The sequence below is a fragment of the Aythya ferina genome (assembly GCF_964211825.1).
Source record: "Aythya ferina genome assembly, chromosome: 1".
NCBI classification, from domain to species: Eukaryota; Metazoa; Chordata; class Aves; order Anseriformes; family Anatidae; genus Aythya; species Aythya ferina.
The window spans coordinates 23382927-23409748 of NC_140296.1; the positions used below are offsets into that span (position 1 = coordinate 23382927).

At 37.0% G+C, this 26822-nt stretch overlaps 1 protein-coding gene across 6 annotated transcripts in view; it reads left to right on the forward strand.

Moving 5' to 3' along the window:
• Positions 1-26822, forward strand: part of FRY (FRY microtubule binding protein) — a 239526-nt gene that overhangs the window by 187505 nt on the left and 25199 nt on the right. For all 6 annotated transcript variants that reach the window (XM_084527716.1, XM_084527717.1, XM_084527715.1 and 3 more), the window contains 15 exons: positions 2578-2763; positions 4674-4872; positions 5508-5629; positions 6526-6713; positions 7640-7734; positions 9281-9882; positions 11533-11630; positions 11723-11893; positions 15102-15242; positions 15962-16141; positions 17325-17486; positions 18287-18361; positions 19383-19553; positions 25248-25448; positions 25970-26131. In XM_084527716.1, the coding sequence (XP_084383842.1) occupies positions 2578-2763; positions 4674-4872; positions 5508-5629; positions 6526-6713; positions 7640-7734; positions 9281-9882; positions 11533-11630; positions 11723-11893; positions 15102-15242; positions 15962-16141; positions 17325-17486; positions 18287-18361; positions 19383-19553; positions 25248-25448; positions 25970-26131 (2753 nt within the window). The remainder of the gene's footprint in view (positions 1-2577; positions 2764-4673; positions 4873-5507; positions 5630-6525; positions 6714-7639; positions 7735-9280; positions 9883-11532; positions 11631-11722; positions 11894-15101; positions 15243-15961; positions 16142-17324; positions 17487-18286; positions 18362-19382; positions 19554-25247; positions 25449-25969; positions 26132-26822) is intronic.

Genomic DNA, 26822 nt, shown 5'->3' on the forward strand with positions numbered 1-26822 from the left:
AAGCTTCATTAATTTCACTGTTAATGGATTACCTCATCATCAGTGTTTTCCATTACATAAGTTTTCTGAGCTTAGAGGCACTCCTTTTTCCCCACTGCTATGTCTGTTCCTTATCGTAACAACTCAACCGGAGGTGGTACGTTCCTTATCCTAGCTCTTAATATTATGAAAACTGCATGGCGTAATTTTTTAGCACACAGGAGTATTTAGCATTATAAAGCCTCCAAGAGCAACAGCTAGAAGCATGCTGGAAGAGGCTTCCAGGGTTGGTTTCAATAAGACATTTCACATGTATTCTTCAATTAAAAGTTCAATTCCCTTTTGTGTCTGCCCATACGATTTTTTTTTTTACTTCTTCTTATGTTGGTGTGAACTTTTCAAGTGTAAGAGGGAGCTGAATAAGAAATGGCTAAGTGAATCAAATCAATAAGCATCAACTGATCAAACAACCTCTTTATTATGATTTATAACAAGTTACTGAAACTGGCATTTACAGTTAGAAATTCTCAGAAGAAAAACTGAATAACTTAGGACAGGAATAGTATGCAGGGTGGCTACTTGAGTTAAAACAACTGTAAGGAGCCATCAGGGATCCATGCAAATAAACATATGCAGAAACACAGTTACAATATTAGTAATCCATTATAAAAATGTCTTTACTGATTTGCTTGTGCAATAACGTTTCAACATTGAAGTATTTCATAAGAAAAAAGTAGAAATTTGTGAATACCATCAAAGAAAGTCCTTTGGCTGAGAACTCCCAATTTTCAAATGGGGGATTAAAGTTAAATGCAAAAGCAAAGCGATAGCTAAAATGACACCATAGCCCATGGGCTTTAAGTTCTGTTTCTCAAGAGCTGTTACAACTCTGGTGGAAAAATTTTCTATGTTTTGTAGAAGAGCTCTGTTGTGATGGTGTAAGGAAGTTATACTAAACGTGTTAGTCACAGGTATGGTAGTGACTGAAAAATAAGTAGTTCTGTTTTGTTGGAATGAGATTGTGCAGGTGCATCTGACTGAAAACAGAACTGGAAATAATATTGTGGTGAGCTGGGGAGCCTGTATCCTTCTGTATATCAGAAGGAGTGGGACAGTACTGTAGTGAAATAGTTTTGCAGTATGTGTGGTAGGCTGTTGGATGGTGTGTAGTGCTGGCAGTGAAGCAACAGCAAGACTGTTGGTGTGAACCTGCCTACATCAGTAGTGCTACATCAGGAAAGCACTGCTGTTTAAAAAGTCTTTTGCAACCATTGTGAGATGAGTTGATCAGCAAGACTACTTTCCTGTGGAAATGTGCCCGTGTGACAGAAGTTTACCCTCTTGGGCCTTCTTCCAAGTTAGAGAAGGGGCCAGCGCTGGAGAAGCACAAAGGCTGAACTGTCCATCTCACTTCAAAGTTAACATATCTATGTCAATACTTGTATATGATACTAGGGGTTTACTGGATTTCAGCCACAAGTGCCAATACAGAATTTATCTCCAACTAAAAGAACTTGTTACACCCCTTTCACTCCTGAAGTGTATGTTAAAACAGGGTAGGATGGGATCCTGGCAGGTGGAAGGAAATGGAAAAAGGAGAATAGGAGCAGGGAACTCAAGAAGCAGGAAAAGGGACAGACCCGTTGGTGGTGCTTCTTTTGGAGAAGGCTGTGGGCAGTTGGGACAATCTGGGAATCCCAGCATATCCAAAGACCTGATGATAGGAGCCAAAAGTGCACACCTAAAACTATGGCACTATGAGAAGATGCATTTTTGCAGTCCATGACTTGAAAGACCTGTTGGCTGCTGCCCCTTTGAGTGAAAAGCTTTTTAAAGAATATATTCCTAAGAAGAAAGGAACTGAAGAAGAAAGCAATTCAAATTTCCAACACCTAAACACAGGGAAGTATTTGCAAATGTCCTGAAAGATACTGAAAGAGAATTGAAAAAAGCTTATTATCACACTGTGACGTTTATTTTATGAGAGTCTGTTTCCTTTATGTTGGTAACTTGGGATTTATTCAGGTTGTGTTAAAATCTGGGAGCACACAAACAAACAGCATTAGTGCTAAACTGATCAGGGTCTTTCAGTGCTATACCTTCCGTTTCAGTTCTGCACCCTGAGGTAGTGGCTCATTTCTCATGCTGTCTTTCTGGTAGCTGAAGTTCTTTTTCAAGGGATTTTGTCTGTCAGTACCTTTCTTTATAAATCACTATCTACCTCATACAGTTTGCATGAGTTTTAAAGCAGATGTCTGTGCAGGAAAGCCAGATACTGAGTTAAGCAAGGTAGATACATCCACCACCAAGGATCTCTTATCTTTTGAGGTTTACCAGCCCTAGTAAATTAATGCTTCAGTGAGACAGGATGCATAAAGGTATATTGCCACACATTGTTTTTGTGTGGGACCTCAGACTGGAAACTAAATATACACAAGCATTTGAAGTAAAAACACTAGTAACTGTGTCCGGAAATACTGCATCTTTTGTTTGTTTGCACTGTTGCCATGAACTGCCTTGGAATTTTTGCTATCTCTGGAATGTGAACTTGTTTATTATTGCTTCATATTCAGAGATTGCTGTAACCTTTTCTTTTAGGTCTCGACCATTACCGCCCTGAGGTCTTTGAACACAGTAAAAAGTTACTGCTTCACCTTCTGATTGCATTATCTTGCAATAGCAACTATCAAGCCATTGCATCAGTGCTTCTTCAGACCAGAGAGATGAATGAGACCAAGACTCTGACCGTACAACCAGCATATTTACCTGAGTATCTTTATACAGGTAATAAAGCACAAGAAGAGAACATTGCATTGTACTGAGAGCTTTTTTAAAGTTGAATGTCAAGGTTACTTTCCTAAAATATAACTGTTTTGATAAATGAAAGTGGTAAAGTGGCAAATCCAAACAGTTATCATAAATATTAATTCCATGAAAACTATCCTAGAGGTGCACCCAAATTATTATTAGATAACTTCTCCTGATAGTGAGAAAGCTATCTGCTGTAAGGCAAGGTATACAATGTAGAATTTTAAATATCAATATGGCTATTAACTACCTAACCTCCTCCACAGGGAGTAAGGACTGCTTTAAATGAGGGCAATCAGTCCTCAACCTTCAAAATAAACCAACAGATACATAAATAATTCCGATACGGGAAGAGCAGTAGAAATATGCAGCTCAGACTTTATATTCCTAAGTTAAATTTTACATGTTATATACCCTGCTTTATACCACAGACGCACTTCTTTTCTGTCCTGAAATCTTTTTCAGATCTCTGCTGAGCTGGATGTTCTGTTAACTTCTAGAAATTTACTTGGTTTTAAGGGATTAGTTGGGAGCAGTTACTTGAAAGCAGCCAGGTAGATTTACTGTTGCCATATAGTGTTATTAAAAGCAAGTTTACTGTTGAGATTTGAAGGAATTACAGGACCAGTGTAGATTTATGGAGGTAGGCTTAGTTGTCTGGGAGAGGGTGAGGAACTTTACAGTACACTGACAAATGAAAAACAAAAATTATCAAGTTAGTGACATTTCCATCGTTCTTTAGGAATACAGCCAAACATAATAAATAGTTTGGATTTATATAGAATATTTATAACATTATTCTTCTTTTATGGGTTACAAAAATTTGGTTTTAAGATAACGAGAAAAGGGAATTCAGTATACATAGTTAAAATTAATAAATTAATTTGGCCTTTTTAGATTTCAGTCTGAATAAAGTCTGTGCAAAATTACCTCACATATGAATTTCCCTTCTGACTTGTGTATATCTCTTTTTCTACACATGTCCATGAATTATTTAATACAGAATAAAATTTGGTAATAAAATATTACTGCTTTTCTGCCAAAATGGAACGCTCTTTTTATTCCTATCTCTGAAAGCATAATTGATACTCTATCTTGGCGTCTTGAGTCCAAAAAGATATCAACACGTTGTATTTGGATTCTTTTTTGATCATCTAATATAAAGAGTCAAAGTGTGGGTGAGTAGCTGTACTGAAGAATCCTAAATAAAATACTTCATCTCAGGTTCATTCCACATACTGTCAGGCAATGAAATTAGGAGACTGACTCCTAGCCTGCAACAAATAGCCCCTTCTGCTCCCTGTCTTTTCAGAAGGCCAATTTTTCAGTACATATTGCCTAAGATGACTAGCAATCTAACCTTAAGAAAACAGGTCTTAGTATCTAAATCCAGCTCTGAAGTTGCATGTCAAGTTGCATGAAGTTGCATGCAAATTTTTGATCCAGCAGAACTCTTGCTCAGTTGTTTAACCTTAATGACGAAAATATTTAATAAGAGCACCTCAGTGTTTACAGTTAAAGGTGTTTAACAGAGTCCTTAGGTGTTGTGTCTTGTTTTCCATTGCATTTGTAAAATTAAGGACAGCATCTTTGTCCTAAAAAGTCCATCTTACAGAGGGCTTTTTAGTGTCCCACTAGCCAAAAAAAAAATCTATCTTGACTGTGATGTTCTTCATTTCACATTGTATTCTGCATGTTGAAAAACATTACCGTTTTCACTTCCATTGGTGTTTGAGGGCTGATGCATTCTGCAGGTTTCTCCTGTGTTTCCCCATAGAATGTTTCTGCTGTTTAATCTGTGAAGAGAGCTTCTTGGTGGACACATTCATCTCTAACACTGGCCCAACAGCACATTCCGTCTTTATCTCCTCCCTTTCTGCTGGCAGGTGGCTTTGACTTTCTGCGGGAATACCAGTCATCTCCGGTACCAGACTCCGGCCTGAGCTCCAGCTCCACCTCCTCCAGTATCAGTCTGGGAGGCAGCAGTGGAAATCTCCCACAGATTACACAAGAGGTTGAAGACATGGATACTGCTGCTGAAACAGATGAGAAAGCAAACAAGTTAATTGAGTTTCTGACAACCAGGTAATGGAGACAAGTAGAGGTTACATTTGTACTCAAAATGCATGGTTTCATGACTTCTCTTCAATTATCTGTAGCAACTTAAAAGACTCAAAGGAAAATGATGGAGATTTTGTAGTAATTACAGACTCCCATTCCTCTTTCGTTGATACCTATAGTAGTAGGTAGGAGTTTAAAGGCATTACAGTGTCAGGAACATGAGAAAAAATTGTGCCTGATAGCAATAAAATGTTTAATTGACTGATAGCATTATGTTCAACAGTGAGCTAATAGAAAATGAGTTTTATTATCATACAAGTAGACAGGAGGTACACAGGGCACAGTGAAAGGCCATGGTGAAACTATTATTAACTACTGACTACAGCTGGCGGATCCTAGACACAATATCAAATTTAAAACCAGAGATTTGTTTACGCTGCTCTCTAAATGGCATAATGTGCAATTTAAGTGAGATGTTTTGTAAAATACTATGTAGGAATACTTATTTACTTTATCTTGCTTATAAAACTCTGTTTGCTTGCATGTTTTCCAGTCTGTGGCCCTGGAAATATGTAATTGCATTTACAGTTTGCATGTTTTAACTGATTACATTTATTTCAGATAAAGCAATGTTGTACTTTGTTATGTATTTCTTTAAGGGCATTTGGTCCACTGTGGTGCCACGAAGATATCACACCTAAAAATCAGAACACCAAGAGCTCTGAGCAGCTTACTAATTTTCTGCGTCATGTTGTCTCTGTATTTAAAGATTCCAAGTCAGGTAGTAATTTATTTTTTTTTCCTTCAATAACAAAAGAATATTCTTTCAAGGTCACACTGAATGTTTATCGCTCTGATTTAGTAGATCTACTTATGCAGAAACACAATGTATTGTATGTCTTAAGAGGGTTGAATGACATATGAAATAATTGCTTTAAAGAAATCATGTTAGATTGGATCGCAGCTGAATGTTAAATCAAGCATTCCTTCAAAGTTGTTGTTGGAAAGCTTTTTGATTGATTGTTTAGCAGTTAAAAACTCCTCTATGGCCTGTTGGTGAAATAGATTGCAGTTACTAAGTAAATGTACTTTTGTTAATTGCTTCTGGCAATTAAATTTTAGTTTTAATTTATTATGTTTTTAGAACATAGGAAATGTACCAAACATGTTTTGAATACTGACATAGATTCTAATTAACAGTCTTCCAAGATCAAAGCAGACTGGAAAATCAGTATTTATATTTAAGATCTTATCCGAAGTCTACTGAAGCTACTAGGAAGACTTCTAATTCATCTTGGCTTTAGGTCTGGGAGTGTTTAGAAGTTACTGCATTGCCGCCAGTTAAGAATAGCATGTGACTTCAAAATTTGTCCAAGAATTGTAAAAAACTTGAAATCAGATGAAGAATTTAAATTTTTGCTGAACAAAACAGACCTTTCCAGACTCAGAATTTTGGTTTTGCAAAGTTTATTTTCTTACATTCTGTGTGAAATAAATGTAAAACTTGGGAAACTCTTCCCAAACAAGACATTGCTGCATCCCCGTTTCTTACAGGGTTTTCAAGGTGCACTACAGCGTATGTCCTCCCCACAGAGTTGGTTCAGCCAATATATGATCCACAGTAAGGTCTACAATAACAACAACAACAAAAAATTGACATACTATCCTTTTGCTTAGGTTTTCATTTGGAGCAGCATCTGAGTGAAGTTGCTTTACAAACAGCTCTGTCAAGCTCTTCAAGACACTATGCAGGTCGCTCTTTCCAGATATTCAGGGCCCTAAAGCAGCCCCTTTCTGCACATGCATTGTCTGACCTCCTGTCAAGATTGGTGGAAGTTATTGGAGAGCATGGAGATGAGATTCAGGTATATATGTGTACATAATGCTTTGTTAGTACTGTTGATTTGAGGTATATTTAATTTAAAGCTATGGTTTTAACAAGGAGTTCTGGAGTCAAGTGATGTGGGGTAGAATGTGGCCTCAAAAAAGAGTACCTCTGAATTCACTGTACCTTATCAAAGCCTTTCTCAGAAAACCTCTAGTAATTGTTACTGAAAATTATATCTTCATTATGATCATTTTTTCCCTTTTCTTACCATTAATTTGTGTTTAAGAAGCCCATCATCTTATGTGCTAATGTAATCTAACAACACGGAGTAGACACCACCTCATTTCTCAAATGTTTACATATTTTAGAATAAAAAATCCACACCATCCATAACAATACAAAACCTACGCTAACCTAACTTGACCTAGTCTTCTCTCAGTGAACTGAGATTTTCATTCACTTTAGCTGAACAGACTGTTCAGAGCCTATTAAGAGATTCACGGTTTAAATAAAGAGAACTACTAGCTCTTAATAAGAAGTAGACTGACATCACTTCCATATTTTAACTAGGTAATGAAACTGCCACAAGATGACAGTAATATTCTGTCACTATAGCTTGTGCAGAATTTAAATCTGTGACCTGCAAGTCAGAGGTTCTGTATGCCATTACCAGTCCCCTGATGAGACGTGCTCTTCTTGCATGCCTTCATAGATCATTCAGAGGCAGAAAATAAAACGCTTGTAGTGACTTCTGATGTTCAGGATAATGGCACTAGTGTGAATGTTGTTCTAGTTTCAGGAGAAATTATTTTCAGTAGATGATTTTGTTTCTTTTATGAACTGTATCATTTTGGATCTTGAGGTCTCTTCCAACCTAGAAATTCTGTGATTCTGTGTGTGATTCTGTGAATATTCACTATTTTGAGTATCTTTGTTGAAATGGCTAATCGCATGCATTGACAGGGGTATGTAATGGAAGCACTGCTTACTTTGGAAGCTGCAGTGGATAATCTATCTGATTGCTTGAAGAACAGTGATCTTTTGACGGTGTTATCTCGGTAAGAGCCAGTTCCCCTTACTATATCTTTTTTTTTTCAAATTTTCATAATACTAAGTGCCATTCTGTAATCTGACAGCATAAAATGATTTGATATGATTGGGATCGTTTGTAACCTATGTAGAAGTAGACTAAGAGCATATGTCTGCCAAATTTTGCAATAGTTGAAATAATTTTGACATAGCTAATGGAACCTTCCAATGCGTTGTAAATTCTGCCATGTTACTGCTTGGATATAATTTATTTAAATATCTTTGAAAAATACTGTGTTTTTCATCCTTTGTGTTTTTGTACTGTATCCTTGAAAACATATCTACAAAAAATGTTTTAGAATGTTGTTTTAGAATTTTGTTTTATGTTGTTTTAGAATGTTGTTTTAGTGTTAGAATGGTGTTTTAGAATACAGATTTAATACATCCTTTTGTTCTCAAATGAAGTACTTCTCAACAAGTAAATGATCATGGGTTGTTGTCAGTAAAACTAGAGTGATTTTTTTCCCATATGTAGATAACATAGAGATTTTGCCAGAGGCCTAGACCATCTTTATGGGACTGTTGGCCTTAAAGTATACCATTACACGTGATGGGAAATTTCAGATGCCTTCCATAACACATCTGTTGACACTACTGAGGGGAAACTGAATGTCTATCCAACTCCTAATAGCAAGAACAGAATGGGGAATGTGTTTAGAAAAGTTACTGTAAGCTACCAAGCTTTACACGCAGGATAAAAACCAATATTCTTTACCTTAACACTACTGATTCTATAAAATCCTCCTCAAAGATTATAAACAGTACAGACCTACAGTATGATGAGTTGGGAATAGGGACAGAGAGTCAGGAATTAGCTGTTCTCCAGCACAAATTTCCCTTTCATGTATCAACACAGATGGCTCATCTGTACAGATAATTGATAGCGATTGTCTAGACTATCCCATGAGGCATAAATCGTTAGAATTGAAAATCCTCTGCTTTCCATAAACTATCTTAAAGATATATTAGGACTCAGGCAGGGGAATGCAATGACAACAAGGTTTCTGAAGGATCTCTACTAGCAAGGGAAGCATAGGCAACCACAGGACAGGTCTCTTGAAGGTAATGTGGCTTATTTGTCATTCTGCTTAAGATACACTTTTTAATTCCCACAGTTCTTCACATTGGTCCATAAACCCTTGTACATTTTGCCTACGTGCTGTTCAGGTTTATCCACTGATGAGAGCATTTTTAAGTACAACACTGCCATTTCATACAGACACTTCCACAAGTCACTTCACAGCTCTCTCTCCTATCTCCTTGTCATTCATACCTACCGAGACTGTAGGCTATCCTGCTATGGTTTGCTGCAGCACCACAGAAACCTCACTTCAGTCATGTCTGTGGGCACTTCTGGAATAAAAAAGTCAGGAGGCATTAGACAGTTTGATGTTTTACTTTTCCTGTTTAAATATTTATTTACATTTTGATAAGTACCTGACTTGCATCTAACATGTACAATTTTCAAGCAGTGAATGCACACATTGCAATGTATGCTCTATGTTTTGGGTTCAGTTCATCTTCACCAGATTTGACATCAAGCACCAAGCTGACGGCAAACCGGAAGAGCACAGGACAGCTGAACGTGAATCCTGCAAGCGGTAACACGGCCACCGCTGAACGAAGCCGGCACCAGAGGAGCTTCTCTGTACCCAAAAAGTTTGGAGATGTGGACAAATGCTCGGATCCACCCCGCAGTGCCACGCTAGACAGAATCCAGGCATGCACACAACAAGGCCTCTCCTCTAAAACCAGAAGTTCATCTTCTCTAAAGGACAGTCTCACTGACCCATCCCATATTAACAATCCAACCAACCTACTGGCCACCATCTTCTGGGTTGCTGTGGCTTTGATGGAATCTGATTTTGAGTTTGAGTATCTGATGGCATTGAGGCTACTAAATAAACTTCTGGCTCATTTGCCACTAGATAAAGCTGAAAACCGGGAGAAGTTAGAGAAGTTGCAAGGGCAGCTGAAGTGGGCAGACTTCTCAGGACTTCAGCAGCTACTCCTGAAAGGATTCACCTCCCTTACCACCACTGATCTCACACTGCAGCTCTTCAGTTTGCTGACACCAGTGTCTCGAATATCCATGGTGGATTCCTCTCAAGCTATAGGTAAAACCAGTGTACTTTTCATTCTTTCAGTTTCTATTGCTTTGATGATTGATGACAGACCTCTTTAGGCTACTTGCACAAAACCAAAAATGGCACTTTGTCTCGTAATATATAATAATCTAGTCTTGCTTTGGGTTTAGTTTGCTTTTTAAAATTTTATAGCAACATAACATGTTTCAGAAAAGTGAATATATTGCACAATAAGTTTTGGAGGAGAGTGGTCATGTATTATTCAACATTTCACCTTTAGGGCTCAGCAGCATATACAGTTTCTGAGTGCTGATAAAGTAACTGTGTGTAAAGAGATACTGACACTTTTTATAACCTGTTCTAGCCACTTTTTTCCATTGAATTATTTTCAGAATATTGCAGATTACTCAATTTTAAATTAGCTCCATGGGATTTTCATGGGATTTTTAATTAGAGCTTCATGGGATTTTTCTTAGAAGTGTATGCATTGAAAACTCCTGTATACTTTTTACAATAGCACAGTAATGAGTGAGGAGGAGAGAGGCCTGGGTTATAAGGAAGTAAGGTAACATTCTGAAATTTTAAATTATTTAGCTGAGCTTGTGACCACTTCATAATTATATTTCTTGAAGAGAGTTTCTGTACTATTCCATGTTTTTATTCTTCTTCCTGTCAGAAACACAGATGTTAAGACAATTTTGCAGGCCTCACAACTAAGTCATAACAAGCGTAGACACAGAGTAAGGAGACAAATGCAATGAACAGCCTGTTCTTCTCTAAGCACCCATGTGGTACATATGTTCCAGACTTTGGCTGGGCAATTCACACATGGGCTGTGGAGGTACCATCTGGAGGTATCTTCTTCTTTTCTCCAAGTCTAGAGGAAGCCTAAGGAAATTTTGTTCCTAACTTAGGCCACTTAATTAATTACATGAAACCAAAGGACATGAATGGTTAGAATATTATTTTCGTATGTTCAGATTTTTTCAAAAAAGCTGATTATGTTTGGTTACCATTACTTGATTTCTAAGCTCTCAGCTCCCACCTGAACTGGAGCAGCTTTCGTTACAGCTCCCCAAAACAGCCACTGCCTGTAGTTCACCGACTTGAACCAGCTGTAAATTGGTGTAGAAGAGCTGAATCCCAGCTCATCAGAGCCTTTACACTGATGACAAGGGATGGCACTTGGTGCAGGAGCCATTTCCTAGCTTCAAAAGCACCCATTTGAGAAGTTTCATCTGACTACTTATATCAGAATTTTGATTCAATACTTTTTCTTCTAACAGTGTGAAACAATGGAAGCTGTGTGTGTCAGCCTGACCAAAACTGTTGTTTATTTAACAATACTCTCTGAATTTCTTTATGTGTTTTAGCAGCAGTAATCAAAATGCCACCAGTTAAAACAATCAGTAAGTCCATTAAGTGGAAAAGATAAAAATACTCTAGCAATAATAAAACATATACTTTTGTGAGATATTTTATTCTGTAAATCAGTACTTGTTTCTGTGGTAAAGGCCCCTTTTATGAAGGAAGTGGTGCGGCCAGTGGTGTGAACAAGTTGACAGAGTCTATGTATAATGTAATACTGAAACTGTTATCTCCCATAAAATACCATCTTAAAGATCTCTGCGGCTATTACCATCGGGAATATTCATTTTGTTCTTTATTTTCCTGTTCTAGGGTTTCCACTGAATGTTTTGTGTCTCCTGCCTCATTTAATTCAACATTTTGACAGCCCAAACCAGTTTTGTAAAGATGTAGCTGAAAGGATTGCACAGGTATCAAAATTATTTACTGTTTTGTACATCCACAGACCTTTAAAATGCAGTTGTTCTGTTCTTAACATGTGTTGACTTTTATATTTAATTAGGTTTGTCTGGAGGAAAAGAACCCCAAGCTATCAAATCTTGCACATGTCATGACCCTTTATAAAACACACAGCTATACAAGGGACTGTGCTACCTGGGTAAACGTGGTCTGCCGTTACCTTCATGAAGCGTTTGCTGATATTACTTTGAGTATGGTTACGTATTTGGCTGAGGTAAGTTTTCAACGAATTTTTGCTGTTTTAACTCCTCTTTTGTCTAATGACCCAAAGAGATGAAGTGTTGGACATTGCAGGGGGCTCTGTGTAGCTGTTATTTTTAATGAAAAGAGCAGAAATTAGCGGAAAGAAACAGAATTACTGTAAGGAAGTAATTCTTCTTATAGCCAGGCTCTCTGCCAAAGGATCTAAAAAAACTATGTTGGCATCTCTAATATTGACTATCTGCACATTTTCAGAGCCTGAGAGGCCAGGCTGAGCACACACTCAGACTTCAGAGCAAGCTTGGCCTTGCTGCCACAAGCCACAATTCCTCACCATGTTTGCAGGTGTGGGCTCTAAGTAACAGTCATGTCAGATCTTGACTGATGGTGAAAGCCATGACTGTTTGGTGTAAGACACCAAAACAGGACCTTGAGGTTTTCCTGTCTGTTTTCAGGCTCGGAGACTCTGAAGAACTAATAGCTCTTCAAACAGGACAACTCTGATTCCTCTGGAATCAAGCATTTTATTCATAGGCAAACTTGCATTTCTCATTATAAAATGCTGTAAAAATTGAGGGCTAAAATCTTTCTCTTTTGTTTTCCCAGCCTTAGGAAAGCCCCTCTGTTTTCCTTGCAGTGCTGTGTGCACAGTCCTTGACACCTCTGAAAAGGCCATTGAACGTGATCTTGCTGCCATCAAAATGGGCACACGTGTACAGAGAATATTCATTTGCACTTTCCCCTTGTGACAGATTGGCACAAGGCTACTATACAAACAGCAAGTCAGGCAGGTTTTTGACCATAATTAAGGCACATTCCTCACATAACACCATCATCACAGGATGACAGCACATCAGGCATAACTTCCTCCCTCTGTATTTACATTGACTGCAGCTGTGCTGAGTCACAGCTGGGGAATATTTGTATGGGTGTAGGGTAACTGCCAGTCTGGTAGAGGAGCAAAGGACAAGAAACCATGTTGTTCGGCCTGCTGTGGCCATGAAAAGGGTTTTCCAGATCTGCTGCCAGATTTGAAAAGGCAAAGGTGGCAACTCTTTCAATGAGCAGCAGACAGCCCAGGCAACTGAAGTTCTGAGTTAGCTACTGCTTCAGGAAAAGGACAAACTTAGTTAACAGAGTGTGGAACCCTAGACCCAGAAAAGCCCTGGATAGTTACTGTACCCAAGAGAAGAATCCACTGTTTTTCAAAACAGTTTGTGTGAACCCAAGTCAAAGACTGAGTAGTTATGATTTCATTTTCTAAATGCAGTGGAAGGTCTTTGTCCTCAAACTCCCTGATCCGAATGATGTGTTATCTAAACTCCATCTTGCTGCTGGTTTTGTTACTTCTGGTAACAAAAGAGTTCTTATTGTTCTAAATGCATTTCAAAGTTGTTGTTTCTTCACTACATTGCAACGCTCCTTCTCGTGAAATATTCATGATGTATTCAAATATACACTTGGACTATCAAGAACCACATATGGTAATTAGAGAAAATGAAAACTGGCAAAGTCTACAAACGTTTAAAGTTTAAGGGGCAAGATCTGTTTAAGCCAAAGGATTCTGTTGACAACAAATCTATACAAACTGGAATGGAAATTAGAAGCTTTCAGAGATAAAGTTTCTAGGACAGCTTTCTAAACAGCAGTGGAGACAAAAATCCCGCTATTTCCCAAGAACTCCTTTTCCTTTTACAAAAGTGATTATCTGATACAGCAGTCTCTATTAGAGAACAAAGAATTTCTTCCTCTCATCCAGCAAGTTTCTTCCTGTCCTTCTTCCTATACTTAAATGCTATACCAGCTGATGTGCTGGGTAATATAAAGTTATTTACAAGGACAGACTCAAGACTGTAATGCAACACAAGAAAAAGACTATAATTCTGCTTCAAAGAACAATTGCTAAGCACATTTATCTCTCAGTAAAAGTATCCATGGACTGGAGCTGCTTGCCATATAATACATTTAATTTAAAATGTCTTGCTGTCTTTTTACAGAGGAATAGGGAAATCATAGTGAGTTCTGTCCATTGTGCTAATAGTGAAGTTTGTGTACTTTGTTCTATGAATCACTAATTACTGCTTCTTTTTACCAATGAAAGAAATCAGAAGATAAATAGTGGGATTACATTGTCTGCCCAAGCTGAGTAGTTCATTTCAGCTGGTGTGAGGCATTATCATTCAATAAGAAGAGAAGCCTTGTCATTTGGGCCACTGAGGGCACCTAGTAAATTGTTAGTGTCCACTTGGGTAACAGCTGACATTTTTCTCTACTGGAAGATTAATGACGCAAGACACCGTACTTTTTTTTTTTTTTAAAGTAACTGTTTTCTAGATCTTCATACTTGTAGTAACCAGTGGTAAAAGAATGTTTTGTTCACCTGAATGGAAAGATAGATACTAATCTTGGAGCTTCTGGTAAACTCCAGCAATAACATTTGACTGCCTCTGAAACTTGTGGGGAGGGACAGTACCTGTCACCAATGAAAGAATTTGCTGCCTTCCAGGAAATTTTCAGCTAATTCACACATGTGCAAACATAGCATGTCTGTCTGTATACCTCCTGAATTACTGTCGTGTATCTGCGAGAGCACAGTTGCATTTCCAAGGTACATGGTAGTAGTCCAGGATATACATTCAGGTGTTCCAAAATTACGGGATTTAGATCAAGACATTTCTTGTATTAGCATCTACAGTAAGAGAACCCAGGGACTCCATCTCCTCCTTAACAGAAAATGTTTGGCAGTTACAGCCAGTGAGCACTGGCAGCGAGGTATGTTTGGATGAATATATATTGATGTCTGAATAGTAGCAGTTCTGTTTCTTCACTTGTTTTTTTTTTTTTTTTCCATGACTTTCAGCAAAGATAGAAATAAAAAGATACTCCCCTGTTTTTATTGGGTGTGTTTTCCCAGTCGCAGTGTAAGTCTTACCTGCCGGTTTACTTAACTGCTGAATCTGTTTTCTGGATAAGTTAGGGCAGGCATATATAAAATGTATGTATTCATTATCAAAACAGATGGGTATTTGGCTTCCAATTTGAAGCTCTACTTTTATTTCTCACTTTTATCATTATTGCTTGTAAAATGGTTATAAAATGCTATTGTGAAATCAGTGGGTAAAGAGAGATAAATCATACAAATGGTATTCATAAGACTAGTAGCTTTTTCCTTAAGGAGAAATACCTCAAAATTTCGTTATATCCACCTTTCTTTTTAACAGCTGCTAGAAAAAGGCCTTCCCAGCATGCAGCAGTCCCTCTTGCAGATGATCTACAGCCTTCTCAGTTATATGGACCTGTCAGCTATCCCTGTGAAACAGTTTAATGTGGAAGTACTAAAAACTATTGAAAAATATGTACAGGTAAATACCGTGTCTTCTTTATATTAAAATTTAATTTTTAATAAGTTGGTTTTTTTGTAAGAGTTTAGGACAAGGTTAGCAGGAAGGACTGAGACTATCCACCAAGATATCTAATTTATAAATATCCTAATGCCTAATAGGCTGTGTGTCTCCAGATAAGATGCTCAGCTGTGTTCACTGTGTAGGAGGGGTTAGGCTGTGGCTATACTGATTCAGGAAGCAAGCTTAATACCAGGCAGGCCACTTTTTAATTCTTAGTATGACGCACTTACCTTCAGAGGTGAGTGAGTATAAGCACTTACCTTCAGAGACTTCTGCACCAAACTCTTGGCAAGTGGAAAATACACATCTCTACTAGGAATTCACAGCTCTAAAGTGCCTGTGTCAAGTCAGTTTTTCTGTTAAACAGATGGGCAATCTGAAATGGCCCCTGTATTCCCAATGATCAAGGCATTCAGGTGGGAAACTTTAAATCCTTTGTCTGTCAAATTGGTAGCTCTCCTGCTTTGCAGGCTAGTCCCCTAACCTGAGGCAAGGGGTTTGGTATCTCCTGTTGAAATTATTGTGGAAGTGTATACCTTGGTGCTGGCCAAGAGAGAGGAAGAATAGTATTGTTCTCATACCACATTTTTATTATGTGTCAAAAAAATGTCTGTAAAGTGTAAATAATTTTGAATGTGTAAATCTTTAATTTTCTGATTAAATATATCTATTTCTAGAGCATTCACTGGAGAGAAGCTTTGAATATCCTGAAGTTGGTAGTTTCTCGTTCTGCCAGCTTAGTTTTACCATCATATCAACACAGTGATCTTTCAAAAATGGAAATACATCGAGTGTGGAACAGTGCTTCCAAGGAGCTACCGGGGAAGACTTTAGAGTTTCATTTTGATATTTCAGAGGTACTATTTGTAATTCTGCTACTTAAAACCTTACTTCTGTCATTTGATAATTCCTAAAACGTGTTGTAGCTTCTTAAGAAAGTAGAAAACTTGTGAAAGAAAGGAAAGCTATAAAATAGAAAGTCTCTTAAATTCTCAGTCCACACTGACATATATAATGATATATTTAGTCACTGGAGGGTTTTTTCTGTATTTGCATTGGATTAATTTTTTTTTTTTTTTGAAGGAATTTTTGGTTGTGTTTAAAAGTCCCTGGTAGAAAAGCTATGTTGCAATTGCACCAACTGTAATATGTAAATACACTATGTGTATAATATATTTCCCCCAAGAATTTTATACTTGGATGCCAGTGTTCGCTGTCCTCTAAGGCAGTACTGCCTGGCTTCTGACTGAACTCTTTTACAGCAGTGTTTATCCTGCAAATCCTATGCGCCTTTTAACTTTATAGAACTGGATGGTCCTGTTGACTTTAACAGGCAACTCACTCTATTTATAGTTATGTACCTGCATGATTGCTCACAGCATTATGGAATTTACAGAGATAAAAGTGAGACTTTGTGTTAAAAGGAAATAGGAACATAAAAAGGTATCTTGTACTATTGTTATAAAGGGCTTTTTCTTGTTGTTTAATGTACGGTGGAGTCACCATCCATGGGGGTGTTTAAGGAAAGGTTGGATATGGTACTTAGGGAAATGTTTTAGTGGGTGATATTGGTGGTAGGGGGACAGCTGGACCAGATGATCTTGGAGGTCTTTTCCAACCTTAATGATCCTATGTAGAAACATGGAGAGGAAAAAAAAAAGGGGGGGGGGGAGGACAAGAAATCTGGATTTGAAATAAATTTCATAAGCGTTCTGCTTTCTGGTTTTGTTGTTGTGGTTGGGTGTTTTTTTGGCTACTTCTTATGTTATAGACTATTAGTTGTTTTGAATGTTAGCTATTAGGGAACAGAATCACTCACTGCTAGGTGTGGTAATAGCCGCTGTGATTTCACAGTGGAAAGTAACGTACATACATACAAATTGATGTGAAATTTGTGAACCCCTTGTTTCCCCCATGCTTGTGATCTTCATAGTAATCTTTCCCTGCAACTTAAGTAGCAGGCCCCATTGTAAGTTCACCCAGGAGCATTGTGTTAGTAAATACCTAGTTAATTAGTTAATAAATTACTCTCTATTTAAGACTCCAATTATCGGGAGGCGGTATGATGAGCTGCAAAGTTCTTCTGGACGAGATGGTAAACCTAGGGCAATGGCTGTCACCCGAAGCACTTCTTCAACCTCATCGGGATCTAACTCCAATGTCCTTGTTCCTGTGAGCTGGAAGAGACCACAGTACTCTCAGGTAAACTCTTTCAAGTAGCACACAATTTATTTACAAGTTGCACTTGGAGCAACTGAATTACCGCACACTGGGTTCCAGACTGGCTGTGGAATAGCAGCACAAGCATCTGATGTGTGTGCTGAATTATCTTTCTCTTAGACTCAGAAATTGACTGCTGTGTTTTATAATACAGCCTTCTTTCAACCTGTAGTAAATGCATCTAAGGCCTCAGTGTCACATTTAGCTAAAACTAACAGGTGAGTCCAGGTGTTAACAAGGAGAGCAGATAGATAGCAAGTGCCATTTTGTAACTGTTGTTTTCTTGGGAAATAGATAAAAAGAATTCCTTGGTACAATTATCCTAAAAGTGATGTTTGATTACATTATTGATTTTTCGTTAGCTGCCAGTTAAAACAAAACCATGAAGAATAACTGTATTTATTGTTTTCTTCTTTCTTTTATATGTAGCAGATTATAGAGGAGTGACTCAGCCTCCAATTCTGCAAAACATAATTATGTATGTGCTTAATTCTAAGGCTCTGAACTGTCCTTTTGAAGTGATCCACAGGATCTAATGTTTTCTTATTATGCTCAATAGAATTAATAGGCTAATTTTAAAATAATGAGCACCAAAATAATTAACAGCTATTTTTATTTTTCCGTGTATGCACAGTTGCTCTGAAAACAACCCTGTGAGCACTGAATGACTAATTCTTTGGCTGGTTCTTTCTAATTAAAAATTGTTAATGTATGTTTGTAGCCACCAGGAGAATGAGTGCTTTAAAAAAAAATGCTAACTTGAGAAACATCTTGTCTCCTAGAAAAGGACAAAGGAAAAGCTGGTACATGTCCTTTCTCTGTGTGGTCAGGAAGTTGGGCTGAGTAAAAACCCTTCAGTAAGTAGCTTTGTATTGACCCTTTCTATATTACATTGTGCCCAAAAATTTAAATGTAAAGAACTCTATTTCCCAGTGTTGTTGACCCAATTCGTGTGATTTAATGTCGCATCACAGTCATTCTAATTTACCCTGCTCTATGCTGCATTTCTCACCATATAGACCAGTGGGTAAATGGCCCTTCCACTTAAAGATTATTTACTTACAGAGCTACATGCTTTTTTTCTGTGTCAGATGTGATGTTATAGGATTTATGTATGGCAGCTCAGCGGGTAGAGGGTAATGATCTGTGGTATTACCAGTCTAAAGCCTTTATAGAGTACAAAATTAAATTACAGAAGTAAAACTGAGGTGGGATCTGATTTTTCTATTTGATACTAGTTGTAACTGTACTCTTTAAAAATTAATATTGTCTGGTGCTAGGAAATAAGCAATAGATCATCCAAAGTAGGAAGTTTTAGAAATAATTATTAAATATTCTCTATAGAGAAATGAACATTTCTGAATTATTTTGAATATTATTTATATATCATTTGTACTATGGTGCAAGATGGGGACCATTGCATCTTCACAACTAAATTGCACATATAATTATTTTTAGTAAGAAAGGAAAAAATATAGCATGTTGTGTTTTCTAATCTTGACATATTTTTGAACATCATTTTTAACTAGAAGCTTTTTGATGAACTTATCTCATCCCTTTGACAGTATTTGCTTTGCAAAATCCCCTGAATTTTGTTCTTGTAAATGTATACAAACATCCAGGCAACATCCATCTGCAGCCATTAGGAGGTAGCTGTAATATTCTTGGACGCGTTCCTGCAGTATGAAGTTGTTTCTTTGTACAAGTTTAATCTGAAGGCACCTGTCCAACATAAATAATAAAGAGTGTTCTAAAAATACTCAGTGAAGGAATTAGGTGTGTACTGGAAATACAGTCTTCCGAATAACCAATTACAGCTTTTAGGAAGAAACAACCGGAGTGAACAGTTTGTTACAAGAGAAATCCTTTGAATTGTAGGTGATTTTTTCTTCCTGTGGTGACTTGGATCTGATTGAGCACCAGACAAGCTTGGTGTCCTCAGAAGACGGAGCAAGGGAGCAGGAGAACATGGATGATTCAAACAGTGAACAACAATTCAGAGTCTTTAGGGACTTTGACTTCCTAGATGTTGAGCTGGAAGATGGGGAGGTACAGTATATTTTCTCTGAAACATCTCTTTTATTAAAACAGTTTGCTATTCTTTGTACTACAGACTGTACTTTTCTTATAACATAAAACTAACTGTTTAACTATAAACTTTACTTTGAGTTGAGATTATTTATAATGTTCACTTAGTGTTTACTTCAGTAGCATAACAGTAACAGGCTACCACACCCTTCCTTTCTGAATCAACTTTAGGAAACACTGTGAAACTGTTACTGGAAGATAAAGCCTCTATTCTAATACCTTTTAAGTGACTTCACCCTCAAGTGAATTTATTTTAAATACAATTTTTAAAATGTCTAAATTATTAATAAAAATATATTTTATTAAAAAAATAATTTGTTCCAAATCTGTTGGTTTGTGAGTAACCTACAAAATATGAATTCAGGCCTTCAGGCTGTTATTACTCTTACAAATGCTGATGAAATCACTAATGCTTGGAGAGAGGTAACTTCTCTGCTTAGGTGTCAGTGATTTCATGATTTCATGCAGGAGCAGAACCCTGGGGGCCCAGATCAAGTCTTGACAGGTCAGCTCATCTTTAGCTGAAACTGATGAAGGGAAAAGTTGAAGAAATGCTAAAAATTTTTTGGGAGGGCTGCACTCTTTAACTTTGCTTGTTTCAAACTTGGAGTGCTTCTTTCTGTTTGGGTGCCAGACAAGTCTAACAGTTTTGTTGCTATTTAAATGTTCAGAAATTGTTAGCTCTTTTGATGAATGCAAATGCTTATCAAATCTGAAAGTTTAATCATAAACTGGACTAAGTTTTATAAGTGAATTCTCCCAGGCATTGCTCTTAACCCTGATCAGAACATGTGTACAGGAAGAAATAATCAGTTTTTTCCCTAGTAGAATTACACTAGTAATATTTAAGGTAAACTGAGCCCTTACCTGTGAACTCAAGTACATCTAAATTTCACTTTTTTTTCCGATGAAGAGAAAGGATGAATAAATGGAAGATTGTCACAGAGCCCTTATTTTCCAAGTCAGGAATCTCCTGTCAAAGTACAGTTACTTGGGCTCACAGTTGTGCATTGCTTTGCTCAAAATAAAATAAAAAAGCAGGTGACACCAGTGGTTGAAAATACATAATGAAGGAGCTTTATTCCGCAAACAACAACAAGTAATAGAACATTAATGCCAAATTGCTTTCTCAGAGAGATGTACTGGCTGCAATTGTGTCTGCCTTAAATACTTTCAAAATATTAAAAGGAATTGGGACTCATTATCATAGAATAATTGTTTGTCCAGTGAGTGATATTTAGGAATTTCTTCTTTCTCTTCAGCAGTTAAAAGCATATATGTATTACATATAATTGTGCAGAACAATTCCTATCCAAAAGAATTCACCTTCATGGACTCTGATCCTGCAAAGATTTGAGGATAAGTTCAAGACTGAGGCCTGAATTAATCAATATATTGATTGTCTTAAGTTGGTTGTGAGAGAGATACTAAACTGCTCAAGTTTTATGTGATGTATAACTAAAAATATCATTTTTTACATAATGCAGTTCTGAAATTGCCATGGATCTGAAACCTTGCATTCCAAGGTTTTGTCCTGCCTGATTTACTACTACTTTAGTGAAATAGATACTTCAGCCAAATTCAAACCTGGAAGAAGAAGCTATATCTCTAATGACTCAGTTGAAATCAGGTCTGAATTTGATATATTCATAAGCATGAGTAAAGCAATGTTGGCAAACTTAAACTAGCAAGAACACAAATAGACTTTCAAAAAAAGTTATGATTTAAGCAGGTCAATGATGCTTGTATCATCCCCAGATCAAAAAAAAATATACTTTTTTGAAACTTCATAGAGATGTGAAGATAAGTAATGAACGTTTTCAAACTTAAAAGATAGGCTGAAGAGTTGAAGTTTTTGTGATAACATTAGCTATAACTGTAGGCAAATGTTTGTCTATGATGTCTTTAATACAGTAATTTTACATAGATTCTTTCTATTTGTTTTTCTATCTGTTATATCTGCTACCCAGGAACTTCAGGTAAGAATGCTACTTGAACTCAGATGTGCTAGTATATGTTATGCCTTCTTGCAAACTTGTATTATAAAATAACCTCATAGGTTTTTTTGTTGTCCTTCCCCTCTTCAGTGTGTGGTTGGGGGGGGGGGTAGGTGTGTGCTTGGATTTCTGACAGTGCTTCATATTTTTGTCTTGTATTAGAAATATTTTTTAGTTCTTTTTCAAAAAATAAGTTTTAAATGACATTCTGCTTCATATTATGTTTGGTTTTGACATTTTCAATGGTCTTGACAAACTTTGAAATATCTTAATTCTACTATCAACATTTCAGAATTGGGCTATTTCACCTCTGTGTGTAAAAACTGTGTAAAAACAAAAGAACTTAATTATTTAAAACATAGTAAAGTTTATTCCATTTGTTCCTATGGACAAATAATATGTAATTCCCAGCATTTCAGTTGTAGAACATTGGCTCCTTTTAGCATCTTGCTAAAGCTGATACCTAAGACCTCTTCAGAAAGGTCAGTCATTGTTTTGACTGAAGTGCCTTAAATGAACTAAACAAATTAATTTAAAGCCTTAAATGAATTGAATAAATTAATTCATTCAGCTGTATACTCCTACTACCCTTTCCGGAATCATTTACCCTGTGGAGAAATCTGGAAAGGCACATCAGTGTTTGTGAGTTTGGGAACTAAAATTGCAGTTTATCCATGTATAGTGAGTACTGCAATGACACAGAATTGGAATGAATTGTAGAAGTGATTTAAAAATATATATATTAACAACAGTATTTTGTATATATGTTTGTATATCATAGCTACTATGAAAAAACAAAACAACAACAAAAACACAAAATGTCTTTGTCTCAAAATGCCTGTGCTCTAAAAGATAAAAACCTTTGGAAGTGTTACTGTACTATTTAGTTCCACAATGCATTTGCCTATACCCTACAATGTTTTTGTGACTCCAGTGACTTTGCATACTGTGTCAATACAGTAAGGTAAAAACTTGTCCGAAAGAAGTGTGGTTCTTACCAGTTTTTTGAAGGAGATATTTTGCTGTCTCCCACATTGTATTACTCAATTTTTTCTGACCTTTCTGTGCCTCCCTTTCCCCTGCGTTGTGGTAATGTTTAAAGCAGCTGCGATGGCCAGTCTGCACCTTTACCAGAGGGCAGTGATTATGGAAAGTCCTATGTAATAGCTGCAAGGCATGTTTATAAGTGACTCTTTTCTCTGGAATTGATGTTTGTTCCTGGTGGCTTTTAAGATAGGTGATATCTTTGCTCCTACTGTAGATAAAATGAGCAGCCTCTCAAATACATCTTCCCTCCTGCTTGTTCACTGTGAAGGAAATACTGCTTCAGACTACAAAACCAACTCCACCTCAGTATATGTGTTGGCCTCTTGTTTAAATTCAGTTTAAATTCTGGGTGTCCCTGTAGAAAGGTTATGCTAACCCAGATACTGTGGGTTATTTCATCTCTCACCCTTCTCTCTCACTTTTAATTCACTCCCCCCTTCTAATAGCATGCCCTAGAAGTGTCGCTTTTCATTTCTCTTCTTTTTGCTGGCTTCCTTCTTTAACCCATTGCAGAAGAAAACCACAAGAAATAGGCCCATAGACACAGGCTGCAAAATTCACTGATAGCTGCCCCAGGCACCATGAGGATCATGGTCATAATGGTCATCTTTGCTTGCTTGCTTACTTGCTTTGTTTCATTATTTTTTTAGTTCAGTAACTGACATTTTTGTGGAGGATGCCCCTTGCTGCACGTATCCTCCAGCCTTCATGGGGGAGGATGGATTGCCTAAGAATTTGCTAAAATAAGTAGCTGGAAACTGCACAATCATTTTTCTGAGTTAGAGACCTAATTTCTTAAATGTTTTTGGATCCCTTCCTGCACAAAACTACTATATGATCCCAGTGCCAGGATGAAAAAAATCGTTTTCATTTGTTCTTAAATATAATGTCTTCCTTAATTCTACACGTTCTTGTGGATTACAATTCTTGCATTTCTGTTTTTTTTTTTTTTCCTAAAAATGCATCTTTCTTTTTTCCTAATACTTTTTCATGAAAGGTGAGCAGCGTCTCATAAAACTGAACTGTTTCCAATCATTTTCCAAAATCCATTGCGTTAAAGGGCAATGATGCAAAATAAGATCTGTTTGTGCAAGTTGTTTGATTGTTTAGGAGGTTAGACTGCTATTGAATTAATTGCACATTAAGCACTTTGAGGCACCCACTCAGTAAATGTCTGAGTCCTGAATAGGGATTACTCAAGTGTTTAAAAACAGAAATCTGCTGAAGTACATTACTGAACTGAGACTTTTTCTATGATTGAACATAATTTTAATCTGCGTGAGCCCGAGAGAAATTCTTCTATAATCAGTGATTTGCTAATATTTATGATTTTTTTAGGCAGAGCAATATTTTTCTCAAATTCAGCTGTTTCATATTTAAAAGATCACTGCCAACTTGAATTCTGAGCACTTGCTTTGCTTGTTTAAGAACGTTGCTTCTTACAGTCTTGTTTTAAGAAGGCATCTTTGAACTTTAAGAAACATTTCTTTCCTCTATCCATTTCCTTCCCATGTTGATGTAATGTTGAGGGTTTTCACCTAGAGAAAGGGCTCAAAGCTGCTGCTGGATGCTTCTGGGTAGACCTTCCCGTGCTTTGTAAGGCTCATTTGGACTCCATGGTCCATAGCAGGAGCGGTTGCAGATGCTCTTGCATTGCTGGGGAAGAACCTGGCCAGACTTGACTAAGGGAGCAAGAGAATTAGGGTAACTAGTGATACCAAGTACAGTCTGCTGAAAATATAAATAAACAAATGGAAAAATGGTGGAAAACGATTTGTCACCTTTATACATGAAAGAAATTAAGTGATCTTTGTATCAGTTCACCAGCTTAACAAAGTTATGCAATTTGCTTAATGCATTCAGCTTTATGCAACTGTATGTGAAAATCCAAACTGAAAGTTAACCAAGTTCACTTGACGGAAAATGAAAAAAATTAAATTTTTCACTTAAAAAGTGAAATCTTATTTTGTACTATACTTCTCAAAGTATTCTTTCAAGTAACTCAGCTAAGTTCAAATTACAAAAATAAACCACATAGGCTTGAATAAATTTAAAAGGAGTGCTGCTTCAGCTATTACATTTTGCGTGCTAAATGAAGAGTGCATTCAAATCTACCTTACCTCATTGCTATGGTAATGTACATAAAGAAAAAATTAAAAATCTTTAACGTATGTTTCACGGTTGAAACATTGCTATGACCCACGCTCCTAATATTTTTAAACATCATGAGCAAAAGACCTTAAAATTGTTTCCAAACTTCCCTTCTGCCTGTAATTGCTCTACTGGTATTGAGATGTGTATGTACATGGACTTAGAAAAAAAAAATGAATTGTTAAATATCGGCAAATGCATGAAACACATCTAATACTGAAAAGAATGACTCTTCATTTAACTGTCATTTCCATGCTTCTGCTCTTACCTGCAGGTGAAGTGCTGGACAGTTTTAAATGCTCCTGTTACATTATAGCTTAACAAAATAATGTCTATATCAAATTTGTATTATATTTTCACATTTAAAAAAATATTTCCTGACCTAACTTTGATCTAATGATTAATTCATTGTATATGATGAGTATCAAGTCAAGGGAGCTGACCCTACGTCCCATTTCAGGGTGAGAGCATGGACAACTTCAACTGGGGAGTTCGGAGACGGTCTCTGGATAGCCTGGACAAGTGTGACATGCAGCTGCTGGAGGAGAGCCAGCTCTCAGGGAGCACGCCCAGCCTGAACAAAATGAACCGTGAGGACTCAGATGAGTCATCAGAGGAGGAGGACCTGACCACCAGCCAAATCTTGGAGAACTCAGACCTAGTGAGTTGCAAACCTGCAATTTAACAATAGATTGGGCTGTGTTTTAAATAAGCTGGGCTTTTAGTTTCCTCTTGTCCAGGTGCAATCTAATCAGCTGACACTGGGGGATGGCATTCAATGCGGTATTTTCTCACTGTTTGCTTTTCCCTTATTTGAAAATGTATGCAAGAATTTTAATGCAAAATTCAAAACACAGAAAGCATCGTATCTGATTAGATACCCTTTTTTCACAAATTGCCTAAGTCACTAGTAGTAAATCTATCTGATAAATTGAATACTGAAAGAATAGAACAAGACTTCCATTTTGCAAACTGGGTCAGGTTTTCATTGTTAATTTCTGGGATGCTTGCATACAATTTCTGTGATAGAGATATTGAAAGGGTTATACTGTGACTACATGTACAAGCTAATAGAGCCACTGTCACTGTCCTTTAATGTTCGCTTTGCGTGTTCATAAAAGCAATGTTTGGTAAGGTAGCTGCATACTCAGTTCTTTTGTGCTTTTGATGTATTTTGTACAGATTATAAATCTTTCCCCCTCTGAGGATACAAACCACATTGACTCACTTTCTACATCGTGTGACACAACTTCAGCTGACCCTCATCATTTTAATATAGGAACATCTAGCTTTGATGGGTCTTTGCCTGATATGAATAATCTCCAAGTGTCTGAAGGATCCAAGGTGAATAAAATTTTACTTTCTTTTCCAACTACAATGAATTTAATGTAACATGTTGACAAGTTTATTTTACTTAGATGTTCATGAAAGGTTTGATCTGTGAAAGCAAGTATATTCTGACTTCCTGTACATAATGGTATAATTCAGTATATTCATATGCTCCTGAACACTCATAACCTTTCTGTTCTACTTATGCTTTCTTTATTAAAAGTTTTTATTTGTTGTTTCTTGAGGATATTGCGCTATATATACACCAAGATGCTACTAGCTCATTAGAAGACAAATTCATGAACTGGGTACAAGTTACAACTCTAAAGGAATACTTTTTTGTTCTTCATGCTGATTTAACAGAACAATATGCCAACTCATGGGGTGGGTGTATGCATGTATTCACTGAGATTTTTTTGTATGTGGGAACCTATTGTACAGTTGTGTGCACTGGATTCAGTTCTTGCCTTTTGGCAGACGCTCAGAAATTTTAAATTCATGACCACAGTATTAAGCCATCTTGGGTGGAAGGAGGCAGAAGGATTTGCGAGGATAAAACAACCATGTTCATCACAGTTTATTTCAGACAAATGTATCAGAAGACGAACATAATGTAAGGTTGGTAAATGGTTGTCAGTGTGAGGGCAGTTTCTTTAATTTCCTCTTTGATAATGCTTCTGGTTTTGGGAGATTAGGTGAACGCTTT